General features: G+C 40.9%; 1 protein-coding gene and 2 pseudogenes across 2 annotated transcripts; 2 read left to right on the top strand and 1 right to left on the bottom strand.

Moving 5' to 3' along the window:
* Positions 1 to 3422: 3422 nt before the first annotated feature.
* LOC104452131 (probable serine/threonine-protein kinase PIX13) lies at positions 3423 to 7027 on the top strand. 2 transcript variants are annotated; one of them, XM_018876047.2, is made up of 6 exons: positions 3423 to 3822; positions 3950 to 4265; positions 5155 to 5290; positions 5434 to 5588; positions 5935 to 6058; positions 6282 to 7027. In XM_018876047.2, the coding sequence occupies exons 2-6, from the start codon at positions 4068 to 4070 to the stop codon at positions 6749 to 6751; spliced, it is 1083 nt and encodes a 360-aa protein (XP_018731592.2). In that variant the 5' UTR covers positions 3423 to 3822; positions 3950 to 4067; the 3' UTR covers positions 6752 to 7027. The 2 variants fall into 2 exon arrangements, with proteins under 2 accessions (XP_018731592.2, XP_018731593.2); XM_018876048.2 differs by having other exon boundaries at positions 3425 to 3822; positions 5452 to 5588.
* A 447-nt stretch (positions 7028 to 7474) lies between these two features.
* On the bottom strand, positions 7475 to 10194 carry LOC104452130 (annotated as a pseudogene).
* Positions 10195 to 14013: 3819 nt separating this feature from the next.
* Positions 14014 to 19380, top strand: LOC120294497 (annotated as a pseudogene).
* The last annotated feature ends 105 nt before the right edge of the window (positions 19381 to 19485 follow it).

The following is a 19485-nucleotide window of genomic DNA, read 5'->3' as shown; positions in this document are numbered from 1 at the left end:
AACTTAGCTTAAATTAAATTCATATAATTTCTTAGTTCTTAAATTCAATTAACTTTTCACTTTTCTTTTGGAAATTGTGTGCGACATTTTACAAATTAATCTTGGTTCAAGGCACGAAATGTAAAATTGATATGAAAGATTGCTTTTACGTTAGCTTTCGTTTCCTATAGGTGTTTAATATGGCGCTACATGATTAGATTTTGCATATTATTATTCTTTTAATGGCCTTAGTTTTTGTGGTTTATTATAAAGGGCATTCTTGGCAGTTGATTTTGGAAGGTTTATACTCTGGTTGCCAAAATCCCATGCTTGAAATGTGTGGTCAGTAAACCGTTTTCTTAGCATATGGCCCATTGTCAATAATGCCCCAAATCCCTTTTTTTTTTTTAATTTATAAATATTAATAATTAAAAGAATAGATTTTGGAAAGTATTGCAAAATCTTACTCGTCATTAGTTGCCCAAATAACAAGAATGAGCATGAGAAAACACACTCATTGCCAAACCTCCCACATCATTAATCAACAAAAATGCACTCAACGACATGTTTAATTAGGGAATATTCTAATTTTCAAGACAGATACATTGAAATCTACAATTTTTTTTTAATATAAATTTGTAATATATGCGGGAGTGTCAACTAAGGCATGCATTGCATGGCGGGCGAGTCAGAGAGGCTCTCCTTCCCTATGGGAGAAAACAGATCATTGGTGATCATCACGTAACCTTCCTAGTTCATTAAATGTCCGGATGGAGACAATTTTATTAAATTTAGTCGAGACGTCGAGCCCATTTTCAAAAGCCAGTTTTCCCCAAGATGGCAGGTGAAAAGTACAAGCGGGGAGTGAATCGCCTACGCCACGTTCCCTTCCCCGCCCGTCTTCCACGTTCCTTTTTTTTTTGTTCTGGCCATCAAACATTTCTCTCTGGAAAACGAATATAAATGGGTTTTTTCTTGCTAGTGTGCGGAGTGACTGTCCTCGTAGAAAACTGAAGTCTCCAAGTTCCATCTATTGGCATATCAATACGGTTCAAAAAGACCAAACATTCGCCTTGGATCCAACTAAATAGTTATTCAAATTCCATATGTAGAATCAGATAACGTGCGAATCAAAATCGATGTGAATAACGTACTATGAAATTATTTATATTAAATGGAACACAGATGACTTATTGATTTATATATATATATTGAAATGCTTAATTTTTTCCATGAAAGCATCGCAGATATTTGTTTGTTGTAATCTACCGACTTATTAATCGACTTATATATGCCATAATTCTTCCCGACACAAATGGACACCTGGTCAAATCCCCCTCCTGGCTATTGCTATTAGTCAACAATCATCGAAACCCTCGTGATAAATCATCAGTGGCTCATGTGTCGCTCTATCTTCGATTGGATGAATTTCTTCTACTAGGTTTCTGATTGGAGCAACATAGACAAATTTCAAACACTCCAAGGTGAAAGTGATTTCGTCTAAAAGGGAGCTCCTCTTCCAATTGCCGCTGACTTCTTCTTGTTTTTTTTTTTTTGGTCAGTCTAGTTTTCCCAAAGAAGAGATACTTTTTCCTTTTCCAATTTGAGTTTAAATCTACCGAAAAGGAACTTTGACAAAGCCCCATGGAGACGCCGAGAGAGAGAGAGAGAGAGAGAGAGAGAGACCGGGTCGTCGAACCCGAGTAGGCAAAGCAGGGCACGTTCCTCGCGCTCTGATACACGATGAATTAACGGGGCCCCCCTCGTGCACCATTTTTTCCGAAAGGCCAGTCATGTCAACATTGACTTTTGCTTCGTCCTCCCCCCTCCCCCCTCCCCCATCGATCTTATCTCGTCGAGCTCGGTGGGATCGCGAAACGAAAGAATCGAGGTCGGTGCTCTTGACCCCTCTTCGAAGTTTCAATACGACCTCAGCCGATGATTCAATACGAAGAAAAAAGAACCCCCCAATGAGGGGTCGCATCGTGACGTCGCTTTGTTTACGTGTGAAAAAAAGCTCGAGACGGATCGTGATAGTCAAGCGAGCTTACACGGACAAGCTATGATTTAGGCACCCCCTAAATGATCGCTCTAGAAAAAACATGTCCTCGAGATATGCAACATACGTCTTGTAAGATCTTATGACTGCTCGAGCTCTGCAAATGATCTCAATTTCTAGATCGTATCATGGCCATTATGTCATGTGAAAAGTTCACCCTCTCGACACATGATTCGATACCTGAGATTTTGTGCATACCCTGCACTACCGTGTGTGAAAACGTTGCATGTTCTCATATTGAAAAAAGCTACAACTCCTTTCCCTCCAGTGATGACAAAGCCGACAGGAAACCGATCATATGATTAGTAAGACAGCAATGAATACCATGCTGCACCGCTTTGGTGCATCCTAGGACTAGGACTTGGAAAGTTTCAACTTCGGAAATGGTTAATGATTTTTATTATTATTATTATTACCATCATGTTAACGGACCTAATAAGTATGACCAAGTCTCGATGGCCCTTTTGTCTGGTTCCTGTTCTGTGCATGCGTCTCGACAGCAAAGTACATGCGGGGGTTGTCCCAACTATACGAACGACTGATCAAAATACCGTCACCAAGCAAGCGCTAAGGTGAAAATTGACTCGAGCTTTACAAATTCAGCTTCAAGACGGAGGAGGTCAACTCCAGTTTGTGAACTATTCTTCGAAAGAAAGGGTCAAATTCTGATTAATATACGTGGCGTATTTAGATTCAATGAGGAAATTATTTCATTGTAATTTGTAGTTCCAAAGACAAAATTGTGGAAATTTGAGAAACACTATATGATTTTTCAACATAATCATCTCATCAAACATGAATATTTCAACATAATCTTTCGATGTCTAAGCATAGATGTGTTTACCATCCAAACTTTATTTTGCCCAGTGAAGTTTTCTCATACAACCCTTGTTTTTACGACAAAAAGTGGAAGTACGTATCTCATCTCGCCTCCGTCACCTCACCTTGCCCCTCAACCCAATAAAAGATCGAGTCGGTCTTTGCCTTCGAGAATCTTCCCCTCAAATACTCACCCAGTTCTATCGAGATTAAAGGAATTGATGTAATTGAGAAGAGATTAGTAGGATGCTCAAGAGATTCGGATTAGAGTGTTACGAACCGGACCAAGTCAGTGTGATTGCAGGAGGGCCCTAAAATATTGATGATTTTAGCCCCGATTGAGCGGGCATTGACTTATTTCCCAACAACCCCACAACTTTTTGGCCTTTGTCCCTTCGTCCACACCATCAAAATTATTCCCATCTCTCTCTCTCTCTCTCTCTCTCTCTCGTCTGATTTTTCTTTTTCGTTTATTCCCGAACTAAACAAATTGCGGGGCAAAGCCAAAAAGAGAGGAGAGAAAAGGAGAAGTAAAGAAAGGGAAAGAGTATAAAACGAGTTGAGCGGGGGGGTCATGACTCATTAGCGGCAGCAGCGCCATCACTCCTCTAAGAGACGGAAGCGGAAAAGTCAAAGAGGAAGGAAGGAGCTTGTGTGTGGTCGGTTTCACTGAGCGGGTTTTGTTTCTCCTCTTTTCCTTTCGCTTCTGCGCACCTTCTTCTCTTCTTCCTCGAACCTTACCAGCCTCCAGCAGCCAATCTTGCTTCCCTCCAAATAAGAAAGGGAGATCCATTAGCTTCATACCCAAACAGACGCCCGAGAGAGAGAGAGAGAGAGAGAGAGTTTGGCGTCGTTTTGTTGATCGTTGGTGCTGTTGTTGTTGATCATGGGGAACTGCTGGGGAAAAGGATCGGCTTCGGTGGATAACCACCATAGCCCCAACTCCACCAAACCTTGCAGCCCAGGTTTCTTCTTCTTCCTCCTCCTTCTTGGTTCGATGATTGTCACTACTTTCTGGTGGATATGAGCTGAGTTCGCGTATCATGTTTTTCATTTCCGTCTTCTTCTTTTTTTGTGTGTGTGTGTGTGTAGATGGTGCGTCGGCGGGGAGCGAGAACGGGAAGCCGCTGGCGGCGAACGGTGGCGGCGGCGGAGCGGAGGAACCTCCGCCCACGGCGAAAGCCGGGAGGTGATAACGCCCAGCCTGAGAATGTACACGCTGGCGGAGCTGAAGAGCGCGACCCGGAACTTCGGGCCGGACACGATAGTCGGGAAGGGCGGGTTCGGGCAGGTGTTCAAGGGCTGGGTGAACGAGAGGACGCTCGCCCCGACCAAGGTCGGCAACAGCATCCCGGTGGCCGTCAAGAAGTCCAATCCCGACAGCGATCAGGGCTTGCGCGAATGGCAGGTGCGTACTTAACATTCATACAAAAATTCCATCCTCTCCCGCTCGATCCATACGTGACAATACTTCTCGCTCGACTCCCCCTTCAGCAAGAGGGGAGAGAGCATACTAAAGATTTTTCCTTTTTTCCGTATTGAAAAGGTCATATCGAAATGAGTGATTTCTTTTTCTATAATTGTAAAGTTCTTTTTCTTCGTGTCCGATTCTTGACCAAAGAATATTTTAATTATAAATTATTTCAACTTCGGTGGGCGCCCGAAAACCCGACTCGCGGACTCGAGAGTTCATATTGACTAGAGTAAGGATTGATAATTACCTGTGCTTTGTTGCCTACTGACCAACCTCCTGCTTATTTACCCTGTGCTTTTGAAACAAACCACACTATTTCATGCACAGTTTAATATGATTTGTGGGAAGTTTTCAAACAAAAAACTGAAATGAGATGGATTTTATCTCAAATAAAACCTTAAGATGGCCAGCTTGGTTAGACCCCAATTCACTGGTTGGCCAAATTTTCAATACCAATGTGCTCATGTATTGCAAGAGAGATGCATATTAGATGCATGGGCTCGCCCTTTGACAAAGATCTAGCCAACTTGTAAGCTCGGGTCTTATCTGAAATTAAGTTGAGACTTTCAAGAGCTTATTTGACACAAGATTTATTATGAATCATTTTTTGAGAAAACGGTCTCATTATAGACTATACTCTGAAATTTTCCCTATGATTTAGGCTTGTAAAGACATACCTTTCTTGTATAGTAAAAAGCACAAATCGCTGCACATAATTAATTGAACTCACACTAGTTCGTGCAGAGGATGGCGAAACTAATTATCGACACAATTTTATGTGCGTTGGTTAACAATAAATTATATTTTTGTTATCTTTCCACAGTCGGAAGTCAAGTTCTTGGGGAAATTTTCTCATCCGAATTTGGTGAGATTACTGGGGTATTGCTGGGAAGACAATCAGTACCTCCTCGTGTACGAGTACATGCAGAGGGGAAGCCTAGAAAATCACCTGTTCAGAAGTAAGATCATCCTCATAACTTTTGTCGCTACGCTTATTAATATCTTATTTTTTTTCCCTCGAACCATACAGCAAAGTTAAAAAAAAAAAAAAAAAAAACGTAGGAAAACAACAAATAAAAAGAAAGGAAATTTTTCACCGAAGGAACCTTCGGTAATGCAGGGGGAGCTGAACCACTTCCGTGGGACGTGAGGCTTAAAATAGCAATCGGAGCTGCCCGTGGGGTTGATTTCTTGCATACATCCGAGAAGAACGTGATCTACCGGGATTTTAAATCTTCCAATATATTATTGGATGCGGTAAATTTCTCTATCGACTTGATTACTTTCGTTTGGTTTTCTGGCTTTCAAGAATTTACTTTTAAGAATACCCATATAATTGTCGCCCATGTCACCTAGTAAAAGAGACAAAGCTCAAATTCATTTTAAAGTATATCGGTTTCGGTTGGTGTCACGTTAGTATATTGGATGCACCAGACACTTCAGATTTTTGCAGAAAAGTCTTTAGATCATGTGGTCCATGCGAATGGGATTAACTTGATGTATGTTTGCAACTATTGGATGATACGTGGATATATAACCACCATTCTTGTGGGTTAATTGAGATACTTTGTTCACTTTCTCTCGTTCGCGAAATTGGCACCAGGACTTCAATGCCAAGCTCTCAGATTTCGGGCTAGCGAAGCTGGGACCGGCAGGTGGGAACTCTCATGTGACCACACGAGTGATTGGAACATATGGATATGCCGCGCCCGAGTACATCGCCACCGGTAAGACAGAGATCCTATCTTTCTTCTTGGCGGGCGATGTTGAGTTGATGACAACTGCGTTCTTTAGAAGATTGACGAGATTACTTGGCATGTGTTTTGCGAAATGATCTTATTGCAGTACTCTTCATCAAGATCTCCCTCTCATATGCTTCTTTATCTTTAGCGAAGATTTCATGTGATCATAGAAAATGCGTGTCAGAATGATAGAGGCTTAATTTGACAGGGCATCTGTATGTGAAGAGCGATGTATACGGTTTTGGGGTGGTTCTCCTAGAAATGTTGACGGGTTTACAAGCCCTCGACAATACCCGCCCCAGCGGCCAGCAGAATCTGGTGGAATGGGCGAGGCCGTCGCTCCGCGACAAGAGGAAGCTGAGGAAGATAATGGATTCAAGACTAGAAGGACGATACCCTCTGAAAGCTGCAACTCAGGCAGCTGAGCTCATCCTCAAATGCCTGGAGGGTGATCCTAAAGCGAGGCCCTCGATGGATGAAGTGCTGAAGACAGTAGAACAAATCGACACCATTCGGGAGAAAAGGAAGGAGGGCAAGGCGAGCACATCGAGCCGGCCATCGTCTCACCAGCATCACCACAACCACCACCGATCGCCAATTCATCACAATCACAGCGCTGACCCTCCTCGTGGATCTGGAAGTCGATACTCCCCATCCACAGTGTCGAGGACTCATTGACATGGAGATTTAACTTATTTCTTAAGACCAGACGGAGCTGAAATCTGCTATTTAGTAGGATATGCAACTCAGGCATTAGAATTTTGCGAGTAGAAAGCAACTCTAAAGGCTAGTCTCTTGCTAAATATTTGCAGGTGGGGTAGGCTCTTCACGGCCAAATTTGTGTGTACAGTTGTCTAGACTGGGGTTCCAAACACGATCAAACGTTTCTCCGAATACGCATTCGAATTATTTCCGAGATTGGTTTATGGAAGATCTTCTAGTCTTACAAGTTCAGGGACAATATTATCATGCTCAATTGCCTTCGAAGTTAATTTGCCCATTTATGAAGGAGAGATCAGAAGATAGTCCCAGCGCACCATCCTCTACGAGCTAACGCCTTAACTACTAAATGTAAAAAAACTCGATTTACTCTCTTGTTTGCAGGAACGATCGGTCGGTAGTGTCAAGCACAATGCACTGTCAAAAGAAAGTAGGTAAATTAACTCTTAATGCTAACTTCTCGTCTGACATAGCGGAAGGTGCATTACACAACAAACTTCCACTGATGCTCTTGAGAGAAGTGAGGCGGTTGATTTTACAACCCGTAATCAAATGCATGATGATATTACCGGCAGTACAATCTGCTCACTTGATATTCCATCTGAATGAGACTCGAGGAGAAAGTGGTAAACACAAAGGAGTAAGATCGGCACATGCAATTCACATTTACTAAATCAGGAATATCATGTTGCCGTAGAGTTTGTATTGCAAGGCAAGTTCAATATACCGCAACAAAAATAAGAATTGGAACAGAGTTTATAGCTCAGACATCGTTTTGTGCTCGCTCCACCCCAAAACATCCAGCTCTATACGGTCCTTAAATGCTTGGTTGCACATTGAGCCGAGATGCTAATTTCTGACCTGAAGATTTGTCCGCCTGTTGCACTTGCAGTAATCACAAATGAGTTCATTATCACATCTGCGTGGAAATATATTTCACAAAGTAAGCGACAACTGAATCCCACATTTCTGCATTTTGAGTACTACATTTTTCACTCCAACCCCATCAGCACTAGACAAGAAGTAAATGGCTATCTCACCTGAGACCAGTATGAAATCCAGAGGTTGCGGATCTCATGAGTCACACGTGGGTTAGATAAAGCATCGATCTATCGGCAGATGAACCTCTCTTACCTGAAAAATGAAAACAGAGACAGACGATTGAGAAACATGAGACCATCAAACTATTTTCAGGAAATGCGCAACTGAAGAATACCTGTCTATGATCGGCATCTCTCTCCGAGCTGCTTGAAGTTGTTCTCTTTCTCAATGATGGTCTGTTTGGAGCAACAAAAGTAAACAAAGTCCAAACACATACATCAGTCGCACTAATCACTGCAATTCAATTGATCATCTAGGACAAGCTGAGTCTATCCCATGGACATCGCCATGAAAGCACCTCAAGACAATCAATCTCTGTTTACGTAAAAGAGATCCTAACTAAAAACACACCTTTTCATGCTTTCCAGTCAGCATAGCAGGTGGAATGGGATACCTCTCTCCATGACAAACGGGATCATACCTTGATGGAAAATAGTTTATCTGCAACAGGGAAATTAAGCATTTGCTCAACAGATAATCATTTTACATAATAGCAGACAGGCATTTCCTACATATGTAAACATGTACGTATGTTTCAGGTACATAGTGCATTTACAAAATTAAGAAAGTTATCTTCCTCAAAAGGAGGGGGGACATTCGCACTGCCACTTTAGGATCCGCAATTGACATGTCAGATTGCATCACAACGCCTACATGCTTATAGGAAAGCACGATGTCTAGTTACATCAACAAAAAATCCACAAGAGATGCTGCCCAGAGCATCGCTGCTGAAGTATTCTAAGACGATTCTTACCTCTTCATCCCTATGCATGAAATTCGCGAAACCTTCAGGGTGGTTGTTGTGATGAGCGCATTTACGAGTATTGGGGGGGGGGGTGTGGGCGGGGGCGGCTGGGAGTTGATGATATTTTGGTCCAAGACGGTGCCTCCGAGTATCAGAATATGAGATGATACGAGTTTGGAGCAGCTTATCATCCGAATCGTAGATGCCGGGAACTACAATTGAAGGGCAAAATGCAAGCTGTTCATTCTCAGCAAAGAAGTTATCTATGTTCCTATTCAAGACCAAGCGGCCAACTGGCATTAGGGGCAATATGTCCTCGGGCCAGGTCTTAGCCCCATCAAGTGGGCCAAAGTCGAATTTGTCTTCATGATCAGGATCGACGATCTGAACAAAAAGTTTCCATTCAGGATAGTTTCCAGCAGCAATGGAATCATAAAATCCTGAGTTGCATGGCTGTGATTGGATTCCCCAACTCTAATTGCCTCTTCTTCCAGCAAGCTCTTGACCCGCAAGTTGGTTTCCATTGAAACTTCACATGATGCGCTTTTCTGGCCTTGTTGATCAAAATGTAGGTGTTAACTCCAGAGCCCTGCATGTACTCCAGAGCCCTGCATGTGCCTGTAATCTTGTGCACTATATCATCAAAGAGGAAGGGGAACAAGTGCAAGCTCTCGGGATGGTGGAAGAAAAAGTCAAGGATCCTCCAGTTCTCCTGGACGCGGGATTTGGGGTTTGGTCTAAGTGCACGAACCATATCCGGGAATTTCATCCCATCGCAGATAAAGAAGATAGGGAAATTGTTTCCTACCAGATCAAAGTTACCCTGCAGTAACAGAAAAGGTAAGATCACATAGCAAAGTGCAACAAAACAAATATATGCAATGTGGACAAGAGAACTGCCATATGCATCGGTCGAGTTTAGGCCACCCGTGAAAGGATTTATCACAGGGAGCATCATACTCATGCCCGTCCATACTGCACATTCATGTCTACTACCAAAACGACCCTCACCTCTCTTGTGTAGAAGTTCACACGAGAAGCCCGGGGGTCCCTCAGGGTTTCAGAGCCGCCCCTTTCGTGGACGAGGATGGAGAAACGGACAGTCACAGGTGTTTGAACTCCTGGTGCCTGAAGGAAATCGGCACAGGTAAGGTGAGAAATGTCATGAGTGACCTCAAAAAATCCCTTTGCACAGGCTCCCCTGGCATGGACAGCACTCTATGGAATCCTCTTCCTATCAAAGTTGGCAAGTTTCTCCACGAGGTGATAATCGTCAAGAAGAATTGGACCTGTGACGTAGATGATAGTTTGCCATAAGCATATTCCACGTTTAGCGTTACTCTAAAATTAGGTTCTATTGTGTCTTGATGAATTTGGTTAGTTTATGCCCTGACTCAGAGAAGTTCACCGAGTAATTTCTTCCTATGCACATGCTAATGGCTACACACCAACAGCAGAATGATGTATAAGGATGAAAAGCCAGAAAACTCCAACATGCCTTGAGTCGGAATGACCGCAGACGACTGGCCAGAGGCGAGGTGACCTCACTGGCCATGGGGGAGGCTCAACTTTGTTAGAACCAACGAGGTCGACCTAGCTGGCCCTTGCCTCTAGTTGGTGGTCAGCGGTTGGCTAGAGGAAGAAGAAGAAGAAGGGAAGAAAAAAGAAGAAGAAAGAGACGTAATAAAGGAAATAAAAGAATTAATAAATAATTAAAAAAAACATATTATTAAAAATTGTTCATGCTAGTGCGTGCCAAGCTACATCGGTTAGTTGACGTCTATATCAATAATTTCCAATCAAAATTGATCGGATAAATTGAATTAATACAAATACAAAGTATTTATGATTTAATTAGAGAAAAAAATTTATGACTGAATTAACACAACTACAATAATTTTAGGACTTTTTTGGTAATCCCCCAATTGGCAATTTATGATAAAAATGCCGTCGACCATGGTGTGAAATATGGCATATGACATGCACGTAATCATCAAGAAGATTTGTGCCGGTGAGCTGGGACCAATCGAGATTAAGTCATCAACTTCCCTTTATTTGCACAAAAAAAGTAATTAGGTTGTCGATATGAGTAGACATGTGATTGAAGTGTCAAATATTGTCAAGCACGTGACCCACCGTCGATAACCACAAAGTATTGGTCTTGGTGCACATCAAGGATTTGTCACTGATCGTTGTTGATATATGATAATGTATGGTTGATTGATAAGGATGTTGATTAAGCAAGACCGACAAGTTATCAAGGTGTAAGGAGAAAGATAAACATATAAGAGGCATCAAGTTGCTGGTACAAGTGTGATGTTTTTGAAAAACGAAGTGATTAAGGTCTAGTGGCGATAAGCACACATTTTTAAAGGAACGCCAATATGAAGATAAGATCATGTCACCATGAGAATATAGGCACAAGATTTTCGAACATAGAGGAACAAGGGTACAATTGCTAAAAAACTGCTCAGGAACAGTTATGGCGTATGCACTATAGATACCATCTCCCGTATGCTAGAATCCTCTTGTATAAATCAAACAAATTTACTTTACTTTCTTGCACTATACTTTTATTTTCTCGACTTGCATCGTTGATTAAATCCTGGCTTTTTTCTTAGCCGTAGTTTTCGGATCCGCATTGTCAATTAAATGCTGGCATGTATCTTTATCCTAGGTGTTGTGTCCTAGGTGCAACATCTTTGTATTTTTAAGTTTTGTTGTTGATTAAATTCCAGTATAGTTTGTTTATATTTGGTTCTGTTGAAGTTGTAGTTTTCCAAGTTTTATTGTTGACTAAATTCCGACACGGTTTATATTTGTACAGTTTGGTTTGAAGTGAAGTTATTGATTTCCTTAGTCACTTGTGATGTTTCCTGTCTAAGGCAAAACCTGTCTCAATTATCTTTGGTGAACGATACTTCATCGGTGGAGAAATTCTCACAAAACACCCTTAGTTTTTTTTTTTTTTTCCTTTCGAAAACACCCTTAGTTTGACTACAAAAGCTTCAGAATGCGAGGGCATGATGCCTGGCCTGTAAGGTAGGCTGTAACGGTTCGATTCAGTTCAGTTTTTGAAAAACTGAACCGAACCAAATTGTTAAAAAATTTCCGAACCAAACCGATTACGGAACCGAACCGAAATTTCGGTTTGGTTCGGTCCATTTTCGGTTTTCAACTTTTGGTTTTCGGTTTTTTTTTTTTTTTTTTTTTGGGACGGCTTACCTTTTGTATAAGCTCCTTGAAGCATTGATTGACGTTCTCTCTAGTTTTTGCGCTACATTCAAGAAATGAACATCTATTTCTTTGAGCTAGATCTCTTCCTTCTTCCCTTGTTACAGCCCTTTCACTCTCCTGAAATTATCACATCATCAAAAGCGAGATGACTTCTCTTCGAAGAGAAGTCAAGCAAGAAGAAACCAGGGAGGATAAGAAGCGATGACGAGGACGGGAGCTCGGAACGTTGCGAGAGAATTCTTTGGAAGGAGGATGGTGTCCCGAGACATGGTTTCTTTCGTGGGCTTGTCCCAGTTGAGCCTGGAAATGGCTCGAGTTTTGCATTGCTTCCAATCTAGTTGGGTTTCAAAAAGAAGTGAAAGCTTCACTTTTGACTTTCTGGGTTTCATGGGCAATTGGTCTGGATAAAAAACTGCCCTGCTTTTTGCTTTTCCAATCTTAATTTGTTCCCAGAAGGAATATCTGGTCCTACATGCGGTATAGTGATTTTAAGTATTTTTTTGACTCTAGTGATTTGTAAATACAGTCATAAGCATATGAAATCGTGATAAAGTATGCTAACAACTTATCTTCTCATCTGAATGTTCTACTATAGTCTTTATACCTCACATCACATTTCACTCAACAAGTATACCCATTTAGTCCAGGAAATCGTCCTTCTTCATGGACAAGAGAATCAAGACCTGTTGAGACTTCAAAAAGATGATGTGTAGCATCCCCATTGTACAACAAAAACCGGTGTTGACAAAACTCTGAAATAGGGATTCCATTCACCAGAGAAGAAGAGAAAAAGAAGAAGGAAGAATCCCGAATTAACAAGAACTCAAAGGAAACTAGTGCTTTTCATCCATAAAACAAGTATCATAGGGCAATTAATTATTGCAAGAATCCAAATTATAGTCATGGCAAGGAGCAAAAGTAAATCACATTAGACATCCATTCAATCACTTCTTTAACCCCACGATGCTAAGACAAAGCGACAACATATATCTCCATTCTGTTGCAGGTGCTAAGGACAACTGCTTCTTCTATATGATTCAAACTATAGAGTTCTCCAATGGCTCGAGGCCATTCGGCCTCAGGAATGGCAAGTTTCTCACACATCTCCACAGGAGTTGTGTGCACACTAAGCCCAATAACCACAATACTACTCCTTTCTTTTGTATACCCTGACCAAAACAATTGAAATAAAATTAGTGATCTCAACTTAGGAATCTGATGTCACAATATATACTTTTGCTTTTGTGTTTTCTATTTGCATCGTTGCTTGAAAAGGAAGAAAGTCACTCTTTATGAACATGCATGTGTCACGGGCGATCGATCAACTTTCGGGCCGTGACACATGACTGTTTTTAAGCTCAACATATCTAAGAAGAGAGGGAAATTTATCATATTGTACTAATTAGAAGATAAATTAGAATATTGTATTAATTTGAGATAAATTGATAGATTATGATTTTTCATGATATTAATTATTTTAATAAAGCTCATGAGAAGGGTTTCCAATGGGGGAAAAAAACAGAAGAAATTCTTAAAAAAAGAGAGACCACGTGAGTCTGTGCCTAGGGGGTCAGTCAGGTGGGCCCCGCCATAATTCTAGTGGGGCCCAAATGTGTGAAATTTCTTAGGCCCGCCCCCACCCCCCGGCCCGCTTTTCTGAGCACCGGTCAAACTCGCCCGACGATCCTGACCATCCAACACGGTGGTGGGCCCGACCTGGTGTCGTACGATCCAAAGCACCGTCTCGGTGCCACCCCAGCAGTGACGTCGATAGAGTAATGAACAAATAATATAATATATATGCGAAAGAACGAACAAAAGTTTCCGAAACGACGGTACTGACGTCGACACAGACAACTTCCGCGTAAATGCAAGCCACATGCTCAGCGAAATCTCAGCATTTACGTGGAGCTACCGTTCTTCGTTCAAAAGGGGTTGATCTCTTTTACCCTGAAAATCGTACCTTAACTCTTGATTTCACGTGGGTTTAGGCTCAAAACCATGTTTCGATATCATCCTAAAAAAAACAGTAAATGAATCGACTTAAATAAGAAATATTCTAATTTTTACCTCGGAGATTCTATGAGTGAGAGCCCAATAGAGGATGTAAACGAGGCCGTGCGTGGTAAAAAGGACCATGACGATGTGGCCGAGCCATATATGGTACTTGATGCTGGCTTCCGAGGTGAGGTCAAAGAGCGGCAGCACTGACGACACTCGGGTCACCGGGAAGAACAGTGTAAGGAGTGACAAATTTCGGCCTAGGTTGACTGACTGTTTGTCCGCTTCCGCAGTTCCTTCGAAAAGGCACACTTCTTTTCTTTTTCCTTTTAATTGTCTATTTCAACAAGGAAGTTTCCGTCCCTTATAATGCATCAGAATTTACCCCGCAAATCTGGAAATGAATAAAAAAATATGGAGTGTTAAAAATTTTAAATAATAAATCATGCTTTCATCTAATATCTATTATCGTTTACTTTTTTATGGATATAAGCTAAGTTCACATGTCACTTTTTTTTCTTCTTAGGGTGTAGAAGCTCTTGCTAAGAACCCCAAGGCAAAGCGAGATGCGTTGGTGGGGAGCAAGAACAAGAAGGGGGTGGCAAGTGGCAGTGGCAGTGGCATGGACAAAGCTCCGGCTGTGGCGAAAGCTGGCGAGGTAATAATGCCCAACTTGAAGATGTACAAGCTGGCGGAGCTGAAGAGCGCGACCGGGAACTTCAGGCCGGACTCGTTGCTTGGGGAGGGCGGGTTTGCAAGGGTTTTCAAGGGTTTCGTGGACGAGAGGACCCTTGCCCCGTCCGAGTACAGCAGTGGGATCCCAGTGGCCGTCAAGAAGTCCAATCCAGACAGCCATCAAGGCATGCGCGAATGGCGGGTTTGCAAGTGAAGGCACAGTACTGCAAGTCTGAAGGACTTTTGCAACCTCTCGAGATTCCCGAGTGGAAATGAGAACATTGGGCAAATCAATAGTAACATAAGCCACAGGCGGACAAATTTTTCTCGACCCGGCGGTATTCCGATCATCTTGAAAACCATAAATCAGTAATGCTTAATTGCATGTAGGCATGGTTTAGTATAACTGTCTTCACATTCATACAAAAATTCCATTCTCTCCCGCTCGATCTATACGTGACAATACTCCTCACTCGAATATGAAAATAAAGCACATACTAATCAGCGATGAGAAGAAGCCAATGGCGACCTGGACAATTTGCAACAGTTGACTCCCCTCGGTAAGAGAGGAGAGAGCACACTAAAGATTTTCTTTTCCGGATTAAAGAGGTCATATCGAAATGAGGGATTTCCTTTTAATAATTATTAAGTTCTTTTTTCGGGTCCGATTCTTGACCAAAGAATATTTTAATTATAAATTGTTTCCACTTCGGTGGGCGCCGGAATTCCGGCTCCCATACTTGAGAGTTCATACTGACCGTAAGTAAGAACAAATAATTACTTGTGCTTTGTTGCCCACTGACCAACCTCCTGCTTATTTACCCCGTCCTTTTGAAATGAACCACACCATTTCATGCACAGTATAATATGATTTGTGAGAAAATATCAAATAAGGATATGAAATTGGAACATTTTTTAAAAAAAGGATTGGGGTGAATCTTATCTTAGATGAGGCAATGAAGTGGCAAAAATTAGTTGTAACTAGGCCCTAAACTCACCGGTCAGCTAAATTTCAATACCAATGAGTTTGTGCATTACCCGAAAACCAGTTGGCGAAAATTAGGTCGGCTAGTAATCTCAGAGGTTTATTAGAGACTAAGTTGGGAATTTCATGATTTTATTTGAGACGATATCCAATTTCAACCTTTTTTGTTGTTGAGAAAATGGTCTTGTCATAGACCATAGTCTGAAATTTTCTCTATGATTTTGGGCTGTGTTGACACCTAAATTTTGGTGATCTTGTCATTTATTTATTGCATAGAAAATTAAGGGTTAATTTTATCCCTGAAAAAATATTAATTGCATAACATATAATTTTAGGTGCATTCATTTTTCTATTTATTGCATTCACATTGGGTCGACGATGGTGGATGGACTCGAACGAACGGTTTTAAGCTTGATAGATATGAAGGCATTTCTTTATTTCAAACAAGAAATGGATATCTTCACAAATACCTGGAGGAAATTTCACAATCGGAACAAGACCAAAGAAATATCGTGTCAATATTCATTCAAGAGCATAAAAGGAAAATTTGACCAATGAAAATGAATAAAAAGAAAGGATGATATGGTAGTCGACGTTTTATATATTCATGCAATGTATCGGCAAGAAGTCGTGCGGGCGTGATATATTCTTCGTTCGAAAACATGAAAGTCGCAGATTTTGAGCGCACCCGAGAGGGAAAGAAAAACAAAAGCGAAGATTTTACAATATTTTATCACATTTTCTTTCCTTGGTGGGGGCTTCGTGCATGCATATAAAGGGGAGCCCACACGATTGAAAACGCGGGGGGGGCGTCAGAATTTAGGTCAGCCACAAATATAAAAATTGAGAGACGAGAGAGAGAGAGAGAGAGAGCACGAGAGGTGGTCTTCTTCTTCGGTGCTTGACCTACCTCAACCCATGACTTTGTTGTGATCGTCCAAATTGCCACCACTCTACGAAGATACTGGAGTCGCAAACGTCCAGGCTTGTTGCACTTCATCGTTCTTTATTCCGGGTGCACCAAGACGCACCACCCTTGCCGACGCCGTGCCATTGCCATATCATTGCCCTCTGCACTGCGGCCGAACCCTTCGTTGTCGACCCGTTGCTGCCGCTCACTGTCATGGAGCCGCAGCCCGCGTTGCCCTGACGCTGAGTTCCACCCCCATGAGCCATGGCGATCCTGTTGCAGCTGTAACGTTCCTCCAAGTCCGAGCTGTCATTACCCGACGTGAGCCGCACTCATACGGCCTGTTAAGCCATCCGTGGAATCCCCAGCAATAACGGCGTGCTGCTGTCCAAGCTCGAGCCTGACCATTCCAAACAGAGAAGTTACAGTATCGGCGAATCACCGTTCTTCTGAAGTCCACCAACGAAGAGAAAGAGGGGCACATAAAGAGCAAATAAAAAGGGAATAAAAAGATCACTTTCGTTTTCTTTGCAGACCATTCACGTTGGCTGGTGAAGTCTTGCTGCTAGGCTTTCAATGAAGACTTTCTTTGCTCGTAATTTTTGCAGGTCATCCCCTCGTCTTTTGGAGAGAGACATGGGAAGCCTTTCCTAAGTGTTCACCCTGCATTGCATGACAACCCGCTGACTGTGGTGCCAGTCGCGGGCCACCATTAGCCGCCTCTCGCCACTCGTCATCCCTTCGAGGAGGCGGTTGCGACCCCGGTCCGATTACACTTGGTCCAAATTTGGGAAGAATATCATCAAATTAGGTAAGATGCACATCTCTAGTATATTTGGATATTTTATTGCCTAACATATGTCCATTTATATCTAGTTTCATATCCATGAGTGATAGACATAACTTTCAATTATGATATATTTCTTGATTCGCAACCGCGCCAAGGTTTTTTATTTCATCTATAAGGCTTTAGATGAAATAATTAATCAAGTGGGAATAAAATTGATATTTTGATCTTTAAGGCTGAAGATCAATTTATCGATTTTACTAACGAAATATTATCTCTTGATCTGAACGATGTGTGATTTTCTTTGGTCTTGATTGCTTTATTTATCTTGAAATATGTTTGAGTTAGAATATTGCATGTTTGAGGGTTATTTGCATATTTAGGTTAAACATTCTATTTATCATGAATTTTCAAAAAATAAAAAATAAAAAATCAAAAATCAAATCAATCCATTTAGGTTGCTAGATTTTAATTTGAATTGCATGTTTAATTATTTGGCAATTATTAATTTCGAAAATTAATTTTAAAAAACAAAAATCATCATGCACTTGTCATGTAGAATTAGGGCATATTTTGTACGTCATTGCATATTAGGGTTAAATTGCACTTAGTTTAATTTTAGATAATATTTTTTTTTCTTAATTTATTATAAGTTTAGGTATTTTTAGATATATTGCATTTTAGGATTATTTAGGTTAAGATAATGTTTTAGTTTAAATTAGGATTTGGCTCAATCTAATTCCTAATATAAATTAAATAGGATCTTAATCTAGCTAGATAATTTTCACATTTAACCTAATTTCGAATTTCATGAAAAATACAAAAAAATGCCATAGGTTGAATTAGTTTTATTTTCTAGGATAGATTGCATTCTTTTAGGAAAAAGAAAGAAAAGAAAGAAAAGAAAAATGCCACATGCACATCATTAGGATTAGATTAATTGAAATGCATGTCATGTGGTAGTTGTTGCTAGGTCCATTCAATTAGAAATTACATGAAATGCATGTCATGTGGTAGTTGTTGCTAGGTCCATTCAATTAGAAATTACATGTCATTAGAGTTAGGTTATTTAGTTAATATTGCATCGCATATTGCATAATTCTCATTAAATAAGTGAAAACAAAAAAAAGAGAAATTGCGTGTTAATTAGAAACCATATCCAGGGTTGTTGATGTGGATTTTGAATTAACATTACAGATATTTTCGTTGCTACGAAGTAAATCCTGTATTTTCTATTTGCTTTTTTGGGTATTAAATTGATGGATTGCGCACTCGCATGATCGCCTCGCATGTTAGAGAATTAGATTTAAAATCAATCTAAGCTGCCTGCAAAACATTTTCTTTGAAATAAAAGAGAAAGGTATGGAAAGGGCGTTAGAAAAGTCTAGCGTAACCAAGTCCCCGAATTCATAATCTCTGGTTTGTAGGAGTAAAGTAAATCTCCCGTTATTTGGGTTTCTAATTGACCCACCAAAAATAGATTAGTGGCGACCCATAATTGAAAAATCATTTGTATGTTATAAACTTGAACCTAAGTCGCGAATTGGTATGGAGTTAAGTCTAGGCTTAACAATCCATTAGCTAAACCCTAGGTGGTTCACACCCGAAAAATTGGTTGCGACAGGCTGTAAACACATGCCTTTCTTATATAGTTAAAAAGCACAAATTGCTGCACATAATAAATTGAACTCACTGTGATTTGTGCAAAAGATCGCGAAACTGACTATCGACACAATTTTATGCGGGTTGGTTAGCAATAAAGTCTATTTTATGTTATCCTTCCACAGTTGGAAATCGAGTTCTTGGGGAAACTTTCTCATCCGAATGTGGTGAAATTGCTGGGGTAATGCCGGGAAGACGATCACTACCTACATGTGTACGAGTAAATGATGAAGGGAAGCTTAGAAAATCACCTTTTCAAATGTAAGATCATTCGCATTACCTTCTTTTCTTTTGTTTTTTTCACTCGGATATCAGACAGCAAGAAAAAAAAAATGCCCGTGGTAATTCAGGGAAAGGTGCATCACTTCCGTGGGACGTGAGGCTTAAAATAGCAATCGGAGCTGCCCGTGGGCTTGAATTCTTGCATACAACCGAGAATAACGTCATCTACCAGGATTTTAAATCTTCCAATAGGATGCGGTAAATTTTTCTATCTACTTGATTATTTTCATTTGCTTTTTCCAGCTATCGAGAATTTATTTTAAGGATACCGCATAAATGTCGCCCATGTCGCCTAGTAAACTACACA

Source organism: Eucalyptus grandis, chromosome 6 (assembly GCF_016545825.1).
Source record: "Eucalyptus grandis isolate ANBG69807.140 chromosome 6, ASM1654582v1, whole genome shotgun sequence".
Classification (NCBI taxonomy): Eukaryota; Viridiplantae; Streptophyta; class Magnoliopsida; order Myrtales; family Myrtaceae; genus Eucalyptus; species Eucalyptus grandis.
The sequence above is the reverse complement of the archived record's forward strand: the minus strand, read 5'-3'. Positions and strand labels throughout refer to the sequence as shown.